Below are 16,039 nucleotides of genomic sequence, written 5' to 3'. Positions count from 1 at the left end.
ACCAACTAGAACAAAGAGAGAAATTAGAAAAATTATTTTTTTAATGTATTTTTTATTGAAATCCAGTTGAATTACAATGTTGTGTTAATTTCTGCCATGCATCAAAGTGACCCAGTTATATTGTGTGTGTGTGTGTGTGTGTATATATATGTATGTATATGTGTGTATACATTCTTTTCCATATTTTTTCCATTATAGTTTATTACAGGATATTGAATATACAATAGGACATTGTTGTTAGAAAAATTATCTTTTAAAAGATACTAAAACCCATCAATAGAGAGGACAAAATTCCTTTGACTAGATACATAGATCTGAACAAAACTCCAGAGAGAAAAAAAAAGTCCTCCTTACTGTGAGATGAGATCTCGGGCCTCTCCTTATTCCCCTGGGGACATCGGATGAGTTTGGGTTGAAAAGGTAGTGTGAAAGTTCCCACAGTTTTATGAACTTTAAGAGAAAAATTCCTGCTCGATGAAGCAGTCTCACCATCTAGATGCTGAAAACCAGAAGAGAACTGTATCTCACTGCATCTAACTACAGCTGCATCTGAGCTCTCACTCAGCTCAACTCTGTTTAACAGAAGAAAAGTGTGATTCCTTTCTAGTGAAAAATAACACAACTTCAATCTCTGCAGTTCATTTATGTACAATATGCAGGAAATATATACAGTGTCCAATACAAAAAATATGACCAATAAGCAGAAGAAAAGGCAGATGCATGATAGAGAAAATCAGAAAACCCAAAAACTGATTTTTGGAAAAGATTAAAAAGCAAACAAAAGAGCTCCTAGTAAGACTGATCAGGAGAAAAAAAAAAAAGAAAATATAAATTACCAATAAAATGAATGGAAAAGGGGACTTCACAAAAGAGCATACAAAAATTAAAATTGTAAAGCATTATTTACAACTTTATGACAACATTACTGGCATCTTAGATGAAATGGACACAATTCTTGAAAAATACAATTTACCAAAATGAACGCAAGAAAAAAACAGAAAATCTTTGACACCTATACCTATTAGCCAAATTAAATCTATAAGTAAAAAACCTTCCTACCATATATTATATAATTCCATTTCTATGAAATGTCCAGAATAGGCAAATCTGAAGAAACAGAAAGTGGCTTTGCGGTTGCCCAGGGTTGAGGAGTTTGGGAGAAAGTGGAAAGTGACTGCTAATGTCCATGGGGTTTTGTTGGGGGTGATGAAAATGTTCTAAAATTTTGGTGATGATTGCCCAACTCTGTGAATGCACTAAAAGCTGTTGAATCATACACTTTAAATGGGGGAATTCAATGATGTGTGAAGTACATCTTGACAGCTGTTGTTTTTTTTTTTTTAAAGGTATTCCCACAAAAAAACCTCAAGCCCAGCAGATTTTAGTGGGAAATTTCTCTAAATATTAAAGGAAGAAGTAACACAAATCTACCCAAATTCATGAGAAAGAGGGATTATTTCCAAACCTCTTTTAGGAAGTTAACATAACCAAATTGATACCAAGTCTGTCATAACATTATAATTATAATAAAAGGAAATTATAGCTCAATATCCCTAATAAACATAGGTGTAAAAATTCTAAACAAAATTTCAAATCGAATCTACTGATATAAGAAAAGAATAGCACATCATGACCAAATGAGGTTTATTTTTCAGGAGTGCAAAGTTGTTTTAACATTTTAAAGTCAATTTATACAGTTTGTTGTATTACTAGGATAAAAGAGATAAAATATGATAATTCAAACAGCTGATAAAATTCAGCATCCATTTATGTTAGTCAATCTCAACATCTGCTTTGACTTTTCCTTTTTCCTGTGAGAAATTAAGGAGATAATGCTAATTTCCTGCCTGCATAAGTTCAGAAGTCAGGTAGGTTGGTTATCTAATATAAATGTGTCACTTTATTTTTCAAGTAACCGCATAAACTACAGATTTGGGGATGACACAAAGATCCAGTTTTTAACTAAGTGTGTGCTGTGTAGGTCTGGTCTGGGTGGTGTTTTCTTACATTGCTTTATCACAGGTTTGGAAAGAGACTGAAGCCTAATAGTAGTGGTGGAGAACTTACTGCTTCAGGGAACTTTCCTTCTGGGAACTCATTATTCAGTTCAGTTAAACCCCATTAAAAAAGTGCTGCTGACTGGCAAATGTGCAAATTCACATTATTATGTTTTGAAAGCCCAAGAGATAGCACATAGTATGGGAGAAGAAAACTGGTTAGTATGTCAGTGTTTCAAACCAAGTCATATTGCTTTTGGGGTTTTCTTTTGTTTGTTTTTTTGTTTGTTTGTTTTACTCCTGGACAAATTTAGAAACCTTTGTCCCCATTATTGTACCCCTAATTGAAGAATTATGATTTCCCAGTTCAATGCAGTCTAATTCCACTGCCTTACTTTGGTGAAATGACACCATTCCCATCATTAAAAAGCCACAAAATTAAAAGATGCTTGCTTCTTAGAAAAAAACCTATGACAAACCTAGACAACATATTAAAAAGCAGAGACATCACTCTGCTGACAAAGGTCCATATGGTTTTTCCAGTAGTCATGTATGGATTTGAGAGTTGGACCATAAAGAAGGCTGAATGCTGAGGAATTGATGCTTCCAAACAATGGTGCTGGAGAAGCCTCTTGAGAGTCCCTTGGACAGCAAGGAGATCCAACCAGTCAATCCTAAAGGAAATCAACCCTGAATATTCATTGGAAGGACTGATGCTGAAGCTGAAGCTGAAACTGAAGCTCCAATATTTTGGCCACCTGATGTGAAGAGCCGACTCACTGGAAAGGACCTTGATGCTGGGAAAGATTGAAGACAGGAGGAGAGGACAACAGAGGATGAGATGGTTGGCTTTGCTGACTCAATGGACATGAGTTTGAGCAAATTCCGGGAGTTGGTGAAGGGCAGGGAACCCTGGCATGCTGCAGTTCATGCGGTCGCAAAGAGTTGGACACGACTGACCGACTGAACACCACCACCACTCCCAGTCGCCAGGAGCAAAGACAGTTCAGCAGTCTTTGTTGATGGCAGTCGTAGATTCTGCCTGGTCTACTGGACCAGCATAGACCAGTTTCAGAGGCAACTTTGAAAGACTTTTTGACTCTTCACATTATTTAGAGTTTTTGAATGTGTTTTAGGAAGTTAAAAAGACCACTGTATTTTTGTGATTTCCCTTCACTCTTAATTTTGTTTCTGAACCAACAGGCTCCCAGTAGAGACCTGACAGCTTAGGCTGTATACTTTAGGCTATGTATACTTTAATTTAAAATGAAAATCTTTGGGTCTTCAGGGCTTTGCCAAATGTAGTCAGTGAATGTATAAGAAGGGCTTTGGTTCTTAACCGTACAAGCTTAGAAACTGAAGCGAGAGTCCAGTTTAGGGAGCCCAAATGATTCAAAGCTGCAGTTTTATCTTGGTTGGCTTTCCTAAAGCACAATGTGTTCAGTGTCACTCAGGTTTATATAACAAACATCTAAATTTCAGAAAAACTTTCTCCTTTTGTTAATATGTTCGGGGGTTATACAATTCCAGGCTGTGTTTTGCATATACAGACACAAATAAAAGGTACAATTTATCTTGCCTGTCTCTGTTCTTGTTACATAAACCACTTATTTCTATGTTTCAGTTTTATCCATCTGAGAAATGGGGATAATAGTAATGATGCAAACTTTAGGGGTTAGTGGTGGTAAGTGTTTCAGGATCAATGTATAGAATGTATATAAACCCTTGGCACAATGCCAATGACACGTTTGCTGTTTTAATAATCAGTTCTGCCACCGGGCTTCCCTGGTGGCTCAGACGGTAAAGCGTCTGTCTGCAATGCAGGAGATCCGGGTTCTATCCCTGGGTTGGGAAGATCCCCTAGAGAAGGAAATGGCAGCCCACTCCAGTATACTTGCCTGGAAAATCCCATGGACGGCAGAGCCTGGTAGGCTACTGTCCATGGGGTCGCAAAGAGTTGGACACGACTGATCGACTTCACTTCACTTCTGCCAACGTTAATCTTGTAGAGGTTCGAGATGAAAATTGAGGGCAATAGTTTCCGATAGCAAGATCCCACTAAAAGGGCAAACCTCAGACCTCAGTCCCATGCTTGTCCTCCAGCAGGGAGGGGTTTTCGCAATTTCTAAGAATTAGGGAGATGGAGCTGTTTTTGTTTCTTCAAGGATGAATTAAAATGATCCCCACCTCAATCTTCTCTCTTTTTATGTCTCTGTCCTCTGCTGGGATTAAAACTGTGACTTCTGTTTTTCTTATGAAAAACTGAGGTTGTTGGTTCAAAGTATTTGTCTTATTTTTCTGATTTCTCCCCTTTCACTGGAGAGGACTCACTTTTCTCTTCCTCTGGGTATGACAGGCAGGTTGTGAGAGCCCAACAGTGTAACCTTCCTGCGAGTCCAAATTGACGTTTTCAAGTACTGCCCAGCTCGGCAGCCTCAGCTCAGAGGAGCCTAAGGGTCTCTTTCATTTTGCTTTCAGTCTTCCTGAAAACAAACTCACAACTGGACCACATCAAAAGTGCATCCATCCTCCTTTGGCTCAGTCCCCTTCTCTGACCATCTTTACAGAGTTCTCACTAAAACAGCATTCCCTAGGCTCTTCCCATCGTGTGTGTGCCACCAACACCACTGCCCGGTGCTTCTCCAGAAGGTAAATGACTTTCTTTCCCTTCTGGTTTACTCTTAAACTTTGTTACTCAAAGAATCAGCTATCTTCCCCTCTGTGTCCCAATCAAGTCTTAATTTGCCCTTTTGTTTAATGCCAGTTTCTTAGGGATGGGTCAGGCTGAAATCTCATTGGTCCCTTCCACTTTCAGTTCAGTCGCTCAGTTGTGTCCGACTCCTCGCGACCCCATGAACTGCAGCATGCCAGGCCTCCCTGTCCATCACCAACTCCTGGAGTTCACCCAAACTCACATCCATCTAGTCAGTGATGCCATCCAGCCATCTCATCCTCTGTCGTCCCCTTCTCCTCCTGCCCCCAATCCCTCCCAGCATCAGGGTCTTTTCCAATGAGTCAGCTCTTCGCATGAGGTGGCCAAAGTACTGGAGTTTCAGCTTTAGCATCAGTCCTTCCAATGAATACCCAGGACTGATCTCCTTTAGGATGGACTGGTTGGATCTCCTTGCAGTCCAAGGGACTCTCAAGAGTCTTCTCCAACACCACAGTTTAAAAGCATCAATTCTTCGGCACTTAGCTTTATTCACAGTCCAACTTTCACATCTATACATGACCACTGGAAAAACCATAGCCTTGACTAGAAGCTTCCCAGAAAACCCTTCTGCTTGAACCAGACCTTTGATCGAATCCCAGTTTGGTCTCTCAGGTTTACGTTTGCTTATTCTTGCCTCATCTCAGCTTTCCTTCTCCTTAATTCTTCATACACCTAGTTATTACATTGTTCTAGCACTTGAAAGTCAATTTGAAATTCTGACATAGTTGACACAATATTAGCAATAAGCTAATGTCTTCAAAGTAGTACGTTCCTGGGAGCTAGTCATAGCACCTTCTCTCTGACACTGAGCAGAGTGCCTCCAATTATTCTATTTCTCTGCTTGGTTGTGTGGTAGAATTGGCAGCCACAGATGACGAGAACCTACACCTCCCTGCAGAGGTCCTCCTGGAAACCTATCAGGTATCTTTTTCTAGGAATTTGGTTTTGAGAGTTGTATCAGTAGTTTAGGGCCTACACGTCTGGGCATAAATATTGCTGATAAATATTTGGACTCTCTTTGGGTCTGCATTAGGCCATTCTCTTCTTGGAGCTCTTTGCCTGCTTATAATGAACAAACTATTTGTTTCATGCGTATCTCCTCTTTTGGAGCGTAGACCCATGATGGAAGAGACTGTGTTTAGTTCATTGCTGTGCTTGGTTCCTCCCAGTGCTTGGCCCAGATATTTCTTGACTTTTGACTGAAGCAGTGTTTCTGATTCTACATAAGTGAACAGAGAAGTGGTGAGAAGAAGATAAAGGGGAAATGGATGCCCTAAAAAGCAAGTGACTTGACAAGGTATCCCACACTGAGGGAGAAACAGGGTGGACCTCAGGCCTGAATTTGTTCTGTTCCTTGAAGAGGCCTGCCTAGATCCGGGTACTGAGCTTTGTGAAAGGCCCAGATAAGGCACACAAGAAAAATCATGAAACACAAATCAGCCTCTTTTTTTCCTGTGCTGGCAACATTAGAGCACCCTAAAGGGGAGGGCTTTTGAGTTAATTTGGATAATCTTCTCTTTAAAGGATTTAAAAGCTCTAATTCACAAAGAATGTAAAGAGTCAGAGGAAATTAGGGGCCCAGGAACCAGCCACAATGGGATTGTATGTTCTGACTTGAAAATACTGCAGTGTTTCAATTTCTTGTCTTCTGAGTCATAACTATAATGCTGGGATAAGAAATGGGACACCCAGACATTAGCATGGCTGTAACTTGATATGACTTCAAAGCTATTGAAGTGGTTAGCTGTTTTTCATCTCCAGTGAAATGGATAAGCCTTAGATGACAGGGACTTCAAGGCAATGAAAAAGAGGTAGGAGTTAAAATTTTTAGTTCAGGGGAAATCATGAAAACTTCTAATCTACAGGTATTTAGAAAGAGGGAGGAGTCCCTTACTACCGCCTTTCAGAAACTAATTGGCAAAGGCCGATCCACCACCCTAACCAAGCTTATTTGAATTCATGTGTGTTAAAGCCTAAGATTTAGCAGGTGATTAAGAGGAGAAGGGGACGACAGAGGATGAGATGGCTGGATGGCATCACTGACTCGATGGACGTGAGTCTGAGTGAACTCCGGGAGTTGGTGATGGACAGGGAGGCCTGGCGTGCTGCGATTCATGGGGTCGCAAAGAGTCGGACACGACTGAGCGACTGATCTGATCTGAACCTTATTGATGATGGTGCCTTAATATGGAGGAGACATTTGAACTTAGCCACACAAATATATCTTGTTCCCACTGAAACTGTTGGTAATTAGTCAAAGCCATTTCCCCTGCATTCCCTAATCAAGGTTGCTTTAAGACTCCCACGTCCTCCAAGCCGCACGTGGCCCAGACAATAAGAAACGTGTTTGCCTGAGACGTTTTCCGGGAACCTGGAGTCAGTGGCATCTAGCTCAGCTGAATTGGTTGAAACGAGGTGGGATCCCCGACCCTCCAACTGGGCATGCGCGGGTGTCTGCCTGTGCCCTTTGGGATGTGCAGAGGCCCGTAGCCTAGTCACGCCTGCAGGAAAGATGTCCACACAGCTTTTCCCCATCACCTATCCATGTCTCGCCACGCTCCCTGCGCCCCAGCCCACCGTGCTTCGGCTTCTTTATTCCTCATCCCAGATATACCCCGCCTCGTGCCTTCGCGGAGGAGGAGCTGAAGTTTGTTCTGCCGGCTACCTGCATGGCTGCTATGTGGATAAACCCTGTCTTTGCTGCGAACCTCAGCGTCTCGGCGTTTTGGTTGCTGTATGTCGGGTAAAATGGACCTGGTTCCGTAACACCACCAAAGAGCGTTAAAAGCCAAAAAACAAAAAAACGACTATAAGCTGGGCAAAATTATGGTAAACAAGGGCTTTACTTTACTTCGGGCAGACGCCGGTTCTATCTTGACTCGTAATGATCTTCGTTAGTTTCACCAGGAGACGCTCCCAGGCCTCCTCTGGGACCAGTTTTGTTACCTGCAGGCTGAACATCCCGGCTTTCTCTACGGATAAGGGTGGGGAGGGTCAGGGGAAACGTTTGCACAGGGCATCCCCTGGACCGTGGTAGCAGTAACTGCTGGGGAGAGGACAAAGTCTAGGTTTTCTCTGAGATTCCCAGGGCAGAGCTGTCAGTAATGAGGTGTGACTTTGTGCACAGCCAGACTTTCCACTTGGCCCTAGCTTTGGTAGGGATTTTTCATCTGTGTTGCAGTCTTAAGGGCCGGCGACAGTGAAATGCAACTTTAAAAGGACAAGGAAGGGAGGGAGATGTTTGTTAACTCTGGACAGTTCCTCTGGAGGGGGAGAGGCCTCCCAGCCCCTTGAGGGCCTACTGGGACTGAGGACAGATAACAGCACAGCTGGTTTCAATGAAGGGCCCGCATGGGTGAGAGATGCCATCCAAGCAGGGGAACCTGCCACCCTGCAGGATTCGAGAGTGCATGTGAGGATCTTCTCTTTGCAGGCACTGCTCCTCCTGCTCTGCACAGCTCCATGAAGTGTCAGGTAGATGTGGCAGGTGAGGACCAGAGAGTTCCAGGACTTTGCACAAGGTCACACAGCAAGCAGGTGAACATATCTGGACTACAGTCTGACTCAAGACTTTTTCCGAGACCCAACAGGTCCTTCTATGAAGAATGTGTATCTTTGTTTTCCCCCTTTCCCCAAGTTTTAGACAGTCTCCTAGGAGGAGAAACATTTGGGTATTACTGTTCCCCTGACACATACATTTGTGACCCCACAGATCACTCTGGGGGCTGCCTGGAGCCACAGAAGAAGCAGCTGCCTCTGTCATTGCCCCAGGTGCTGACTCCATCTCAGCCATGGAAAGTCCCTTCCCCAGATAGACTCTGGTTTTCCACTGGTTACTCCTGCTGCTAAAATAAAACCAGGCTGATCCCTCTACCGCCCAGTGCTAACAGCTGGGGCCGCCTCCAGCCTTCGTCAGGGGTGTGAAGAGGCCATTTCTTATGTGCCGTTTTGCTCCTCTGGCTGCCACGTCTCTGCCCTCCAAGTGAACTGCTCTCATTACCCTGTGCCTCTGCCAAGATCCTCCTCACGGGCTGGCTGTCTCCCGTTACCCTCCTGTTGAACTCAGAGTTGCCTTCCCCTCATGTAAAGAGAGAAGTCCACGAGCACAGAATTTGCACAGGCCTGTGCTAAGCGTGGACGAGGGACCACTATGAATAACCCCCTCCATCCTGAGTTCCTATCAACCCAACCGACACAGTCAAACGCCTTTCTTGTATCTTCCTACCACTGCACAAATCAGCACAATAGAAAGAGCTAACAACAAATACATTTAGAATTGATATTTATAGGAGCAGGCTTGGTCTGGGTTTTCAGCCCTGCTGCAGAGAACAAAACTGAACCACAATATGTGAGCTTATAGCACTCGGCAGACACTGTCAGAAAACAATGCTGAAGAATACAGCAGCATAATCCATCCATTTCTACAGGGCCCCCTCTCCATTTCCATGGACATATTTCCCAGACAAGCTACCGAACAGGTTAAGTGTCCTACCATTTATTCACTCAGGCCACAGGGGTGCTTGAACAAACTTTGTTGTTCACATCCTGCCCCCACCTTTTTTGGATACGAAATCCTTTAGTGCATTAAAAATAAAAGAACTAAGTCAACTCAGCAAAGTTAAACAGGTTTGAAATTTGTTTTAGATGTTAGATTAATAGAACCATTTACTAGGTGGCCTTCATATGGCCTATGTGTTGAGTTCAGTTCAGTCACTCAGTCGTGTCCAAGTCTGCAACCCCATGGACTACAGCATGCCAGGTTCCTCTGTGCATGGGATTTTCCAGGCAAGAGAACTGGTGTGGGTTGCCATGCCCTCCTCTAAGGGATCTTCCAGACCCAGGGATTGAACCCATGTCTCTTATGTCTCCTGCAGGTGGTTCTTTGCCACTAGCACCATCTGGGAAGCTACATGTGGCCTATGGAAGCCAACAATTTTTAAGAAATAAAGAATAACAGAAGGCCAATTACAAATTTGAGAGCATTTTAGAAAAAAAGGTCACAGTGCTTCATTGAAAGCATCTCTGTGTTCTTAAAATTAGGGTAAGTTTGCTAAACTTCCAAAATGTGTTTTGAACATTATTTTAGAGAAAGAATAATATATTTTAAAAAGGGTGGCTGATCCATTTCTCTAATGAAAGATCGGGAAAGCAGAGGTGAGAAAGTAACTTCGGTTTCACAGGCAGACATACCTGTGTGCGTGTGTTTGCATGTACAAGTTATGATCGCATCTAGGCTAGGTAACAGGGGAGTTTGGTCAAAATGGGACTTTCTGGGGGCAGAGCAGCCACCAGTGTGAGAGTGAGGGTGGGGGCTGTTGAACTTTTCAACACTGTCCTGGGGAGAGAATGTGAATCCAAGAGACAACCCCAAACTGGCTGAGCTCTCTGCAACTGGAGAGGAGGAGGGAGATGCGCTCATCCTGAGACTGGCCTCCAGAGAACCTAGCGGGGAAGGTTGGAGCCCTGATCTGCACGAAGCAGCAGAGGAGGGTCATGGTCGGTGGCACAGGAGCCTGAGAGCAGTGACCCTGATGAGAACACTTATGTCTTCCCCAAGGGTGATGTGGGCACAGGATGGAGCTATTTGAATTGGAGGTGCTTTTGCTTTTGCTAAATCTGTTCCAGGAACCCAAGTCTTTTGTGCGAGGCCCGCTGGCCTGATGCTGATGTCACCAGTCTCCAAGTGCTGTCGGGCATTCCTCTTGTTCCTCCTGATGGTGGAAGAATTTCCCATTTCCCCGTCCATCTTGGAGCTGATCTGTGGAGAAACAGGGCCTTCGCAAGAAGGTAGAGCCTGAGTCATGGGGTCAACACACAACGGAGGGATGAAGACGCAGGGAACAGGGAAGCACCCACGCCTTGGTCCCAGAGACAGTTACCCGCCAAGGGTGTGTGACAACCTGGAGCCCAACCTGGAGTCCTCCTAATGCTGCTGGGAGCCTGAGGGAAGCATACAGCATCCCTGCAGTGGAGGTGACCAGCTGGTGCTACAGAACGTCTATCCCAGTTGGGCAGGGCCTTGGAGCCACCCCTCTACCAGACTTCAGGGAATCACATCATCCCAGGACCTTGGAGAAGGAGGCTGGTGTTTGGGGATATCTAGAGCAGTGGATGTTACAGAGGTGCACAGCCTGGAGTTTCTGGGCAGGAAATCTGGGCTGCTGGCCTCTCTGGGCAGGGAGGCAGGTGGAGGGCAGAGTGTAGCATGGTTCTGCCATGGCTGGTGAGTCTCAGGTGAGGGTAGGAAGAGTTCCAAGGTGGTTGACTTCAATGCAGCTTGCCCACGTCTAGTTCAGAGTTGCAACAAAAGGGGATGGTGGGTGTTTCTGACTCTGGAGGGCTCATCTCTGTCCACAGCTGCAACTTCTCTTCTGCCTCCTTTTCTTGCAGGTTTGGGTCCCTCTTAGCGCCTCTCCTCCCTGTGGGAATGTGTACAGAACTCACCCATCAGTGGGCGAGTGGAGCGTTTGGCAGTGGTGACTTTGCTGCAGTCCCTGTATTTTTCATGAAACAGCACCAAGATCAGTGGCTCTCTCTCCCCAGCTCTCCATGCTGGAGGCTTAGAAGACAGGAATCTGGTCTCTCCGAACCAAATCTAGGTCATCATCTAGGGTTAACAAAACCTGAAACAAGACGGGCAAAAAAATGAGAGGAATGCACAGTTGCGATAAGTCCCTGTTTTCTGACTCACAAGTGTACTTAATTGTTTTCATGTCTTCTGCAGTGCTGTGCTCTTAATAGACACTTGTAATCCCGCAATTCATTTACTCAAGTATATATCAAGGGTCTATTAAGTGCTATTCTAGATGCTAGGGATACAGCTTAGGATAAAAGATAGACAAATGTCTACCCTGATGGAGCTTACATTTGAGAGAGGGCTTCAGACATGAAGCAAATGCATGAACAGAGGCTACTATGTTAGATAGCAGTATGTACTAAGGATAAAAATTAAACTGTGGAGGGAATATAGGGAGTATGGGATGGGATGAGGTAAAATTTTTTGGGGGTGGCTGGGGACATCATTACCACTTAGAAGGGGACATTCGAGTGGGGACCTAAAAGGAATAAAACTTTGTTGCAATAGAATATTGCTATAAGAATTGTTCCCCTACCCTCCATTTATAGTTCCCTCTACCATCACTCTCTCTGTGATGTAGAGGGAACTCTTAGCTCCAATTTTATTATCTCTCTCTCCCCAGAGAATGTGACGATTAAAGAAAGCCTTAAGGAAGAATGTTTATACAGACTGGTTAAACTTCCCAAACTGGCCACTGGGAGGCAGCCCCGCTCCGCTCTTGAGGTTCCTTGGCTGAGACTAAAGTAAGGGGTCAGAGTGAACCCAGGAGGCCCCTATTACTTGTTAAAAGAACTTGTGTGCAGGCACCATATACTTTTATTTTGGAAAACTCAAAATTAAGATGGAAGTATGCTGGGAGTTGTCATCCTGGGTTGTTACAATATGCACAGCTTCAGGGAAGGTGTGTGGGCAAAAAACAAAGGGACTGCAGGAGAGATTTGGAAGAGACTGGTTAGAAAGGCAGCGAGAGGCCTGGCTGCTATCCTGAGCCACTCCAGGAATTTGGAAAATGTTTGTATTAATAAGGTATGTAGTGAGACTGGAGGAGAGGGAGGAATGTGAGTATGACACAAGAAGGAATAACCTAGTGTGGCTGAGATGGTAGCGAGTGCCACCAAAAGCACTTCCTGGGGAAGCTGGGCATGTGAGTTCCAATCATCAGTGCAGTCCAAGCATTGTGCAACTGAAGAAAAATTATTTTATCACTGTGTCTTAAAGTATTGAAGAGTAAAAGAACAAAATGAAGATCTAACTAGAGGATACAATGTTAAAAAAAAAAAGAGATAATCTGTACATTGAATCATAATGAAGACTTGGAAATTAAAAATAGGATGTAAGTAAGAGGGGAAGAGGAAAAAAAAGAATATAAGATGTAAAGAGAGAAGCAAAGTTTTTATAAACTCACCAAGAATGAGAAAAACAGGGCAGTAGCAGAGAGGAAGTGCCAGATGTCATGGTCGTCAAAGAAATCCAGCAGGATGCACTCTCGGTTCTTCTCCCGGGACTCGGCTGGTGTTCCCTGAAAGGAGGTGAGGCAGGATGTGGGGGAGTAGTCCCACAGTTCAACTCCGTAGAGGACGGAGCATCCAGAAACCTATAGTCGCTACTAGATGCCTGGGTCACTACATTATTAGCTTCCAAGAAAACATACGTCCACACAAAAATGTGTCCACAGATGTTCACAGCAGCAGTGTTCATAAAAGCCAAAAAGTGGAAACCACCCAAATATTCATCCACTGAACATCTGCTAAAATGAGGCATGTTCATACAATGGAATGAAAAGTGAAAGTGCTACTCAGTGGTGTCTGACTATTTGCGACCCCATGGACTATAGCTCACCAGGGTCCTCTGTCCCTGGAATTCTCCAAGCAAGAATACTGGAGTGGGTAGCCATTCCCTTCTCCAGGGGATTTTCTCGACCCAGGGATTGAACCCTGGTCTCCTACATTGCAGGCAGAATCTTTACTGTCTGAGCCATTATTCAGCAATAAAAACACATGATGTACTGATATAATGTGATCTGTACAAGGGTGGACCTAGGAAACGTTACACAGAGAAGGCAGACTCAGACTGCGTATGATTCCATTTATGTGAAATGTCCAGGATAGGTAGATCTATAGAGACAAAAGACTAGTGGTTGCCTCAGGCCAAGGGGTTAGGGAGAAATGGGGATGGACTGCGAATGGATGTAGGATTTTTCCTGGGGTGATAAAAATGTTCTGACATTGATTGCGGTGGTTATGGTGATGGGGAGCTAAGACTTCCTCCCTGGTCTATGCCTCACATACATCACCAGTTTCCTAGGCCTCAGCTTTCCTATATGTGAAATGGGTTTATATACACCTGCACCTGGGTATCTGTTTATGGATGATGACTATGATAAGGTGGCGACGATACACTAATCAAGCGTTCTGTACATATTAAGCATCCATTGGAACAGGATCGCAATCATAATACAACACACAGTGAAGATCACATTGGCAGTGGGGATAGGGTTTCGTGTTTAAGAAGCGCCACCCCGGTAATAATGACATGGCATTTATTGAGTATTTATGTGTGGATATTTATATAAAACCAACCCCTTTTTAAAAAGCGTTCACATTAGAGAATATAAAACAGAAAAACAGCAATAAGCCCGTGAAGAGAGGGAGGTAGGAAGGTCAGAAAAGCAAGATGGAGAGAGCACGTTGTCCAGGAGACAAACGCTGTTCTCTTACCTCCCAGCTGCTGAGATTCTGGAAGAAAAAATACAGGGCGGCAGCCCACACTACAGCGGTGGCGACAATGCAGAAAAGCGGGATCAGGAGGATCTTCTCGGAGCTGCGAAGCTGTGGGTGAGAAGCAAATGCCGCCAGGCTGCATGCATCACCCGGTCACCTGAGGAGGGCCCGCGGCGCCCAGCCAGCAGCCACTCTTACCTTCATGATGATGTAAAAGGCCAGGTAGAGCAGCAGGTTGCAGATGAAGATGCCCAGCATGTAGGAAGCGAAGTCCCTGGGTCGGTAGATGAGTCCAAAGAGGGCGCTGAGCGCACAGAGGAATTGTTGTGTAGCCAGGAAGCTGGACTTTTGGCATTACCCACCCTTCCAGCCCCCACCCCCATTTCTGGTGGGAGGGGAATTTAAAAAATCTTTTAACTTTCAATTTATTAAATCTCTTTCAGAACATTCATTTTAATGATTATAAAGTTCCTATCTGTGGATGTACCTAAACAGTACTCTCTGGCTGAAATGAGTTTTCTCTTTGTCCTTCAGTTGTTCACTATTATAAAAAACGGCAACAATGAATGCCTTTAGACATATCCTGCTTTTTTCTTTTTGCATTTAAGATGATTAGATGATTAGACATAGAATTGTCTCAATAATTGGTTTGACACATATTACCAATTTTTAGCTAGCTGTCTAAATACTGAAGTTTATTTGGTTGAGGTTTGGCCTTAATTTTGTTCCAAATTTCTACTCAGTTATAACAGAGATCTTTATTATGTGGGGCTTCCCTGGTGGCCTAGCTGGTAATGAATGCCTGCAATGCAGGAGATAACAGAAATATTTATTATATAGCTCTTGCTTATCTTGTGATTTTGAAAGCTTGTTTTTAATACTATGCACATGTATGATATAGAGTTGGATTTCTGGCCTCTTCATTCTGATTCACTAATTTATAATTTTGAATCAGTGCCTCACCATGTTATTATTGTTTTATAGATTATCTAACATAGGTTGTCAGATGTAGTTTAGTCGCCAACTTGTGTCCGACCCTTGTGACCCCATGGACTGTAGCCCGCCAGGCTCCTCTGTTCATGGGATTTTCCAGGCAAGTGTGTTGGAGTGGGTTGCCATTTCCTTCTCCAGGGGATCTTCCTGACCCAGGGATTGAACCAGGGTCTCCTGTACTGCAAGCAGATTCTTTACCAACTGAGCTACCAGGGACTTCCCAACATAGGTTAGGCTAGCTTGCACTATCCAATATGGTAACCACATGTGGCTATTTAAATAACTGAAAGTGAATTTTCTCAGTCAGACTCCATTTCAAGTGCTCAAATAACCACAAGTGGCTAATACACTAAGCTTTATTCCGGAAAGTTCTGTTGGATAGTGTGGGGCTGTCGCTATACACTTCTGTGCTTGCTTTCTTCTGTTAATCCTTTGCAGAGACCTTTGAAAATTTTGTCTAACTAGGTAAATAAATTTCTGAATAAAACCCTATTAACTTAGTTCCAGTTTCTAAATTTGCACATTACCTTGAGAATTGATATCTTTACAATAGTTAATCTTCTCCCCCAGGGCATGGTATCTTTCTTCATTTAGCTAACTTTTTGTCTATATCTCCTAATGAGGAAGTTAAATGTTTTGCAGAAAGATCCTACATATCTCTCAAAGTTTATTCCCAAGTATTTAAAGTGTAAAGCTGTTATTAACAGTTTTTGTTCATTTTTTAAAATATACTTTTTATTGAAGTATAGTTGATTTACAATGTTGCGCTAACTTCTGCTGCACAGCAAAGTGACTCAGTTATACACCGAGTGCATTACATACATGGATTCCACTGGATGCATCCATGTTGCTGCGGATGGTGTTATTTCATTTTTCAGTGGATGAGTAGTATTCCACTGTATGTATGTACCACATCTTCTTTATCCATTTCTCTGCCAATGAACATTTAGATTGTTTCTATGTCTTGGCTATTGTGAGTAGTGCTTCTATGACTGTATAGGTGCCCATTTCTTTTTGAATTATAGTTTTCTCCAGATAT

At 43.5% G+C, this 16,039-nt stretch overlaps 2 protein-coding genes across 4 annotated transcripts in view; one reads left to right on the top strand and one right to left on the bottom strand.

The window, feature by feature from the left end:
* USF3 (upstream transcription factor family member 3) overlaps positions 1-16,039 on the top strand; it is a 103,091-nt gene that overhangs the window by 54,455 nt on the left and 32,597 nt on the right. The window lies entirely within an intron of this gene.
* Positions 72-16,039, bottom strand: part of SIDT1 (SID1 transmembrane family member 1) — a 113,958-nt gene continuing 97,990 nt past the window's right edge. For 2 of the 3 annotated variants that reach the window (XM_070369472.1, XM_070369482.1), the window contains exons 22-25: positions 14,206-14,311; positions 14,005-14,115; positions 12,693-12,806; positions 72-11,333 (exon numbers count right to left, since the gene is read on the bottom strand). In XM_070369472.1, coding sequence (XP_070225573.1) covers positions 11,271-11,333; positions 12,693-12,806; positions 14,005-14,115; positions 14,206-14,311 — 394 coding nt within the window. In that variant the 3' untranslated portion in view covers positions 72-11,270. The remainder of the gene's footprint in view (positions 11,334-12,692; positions 12,807-14,004; positions 14,116-14,205; positions 14,312-16,039) is intronic. The other variant, XR_011463995.1, reaches the window with a different exon arrangement.

The sequence above is a fragment of the Bos mutus genome, chromosome 1, assembly GCF_027580195.1.
Source record: "Bos mutus isolate GX-2022 chromosome 1, NWIPB_WYAK_1.1, whole genome shotgun sequence".
NCBI classification, from domain to species: domain Eukaryota; kingdom Metazoa; phylum Chordata; class Mammalia; order Artiodactyla; family Bovidae; genus Bos; species Bos mutus.
Note: the sequence above shows the minus strand (reverse complement) of the source record. Positions and strands in the feature narration are given on the sequence as shown.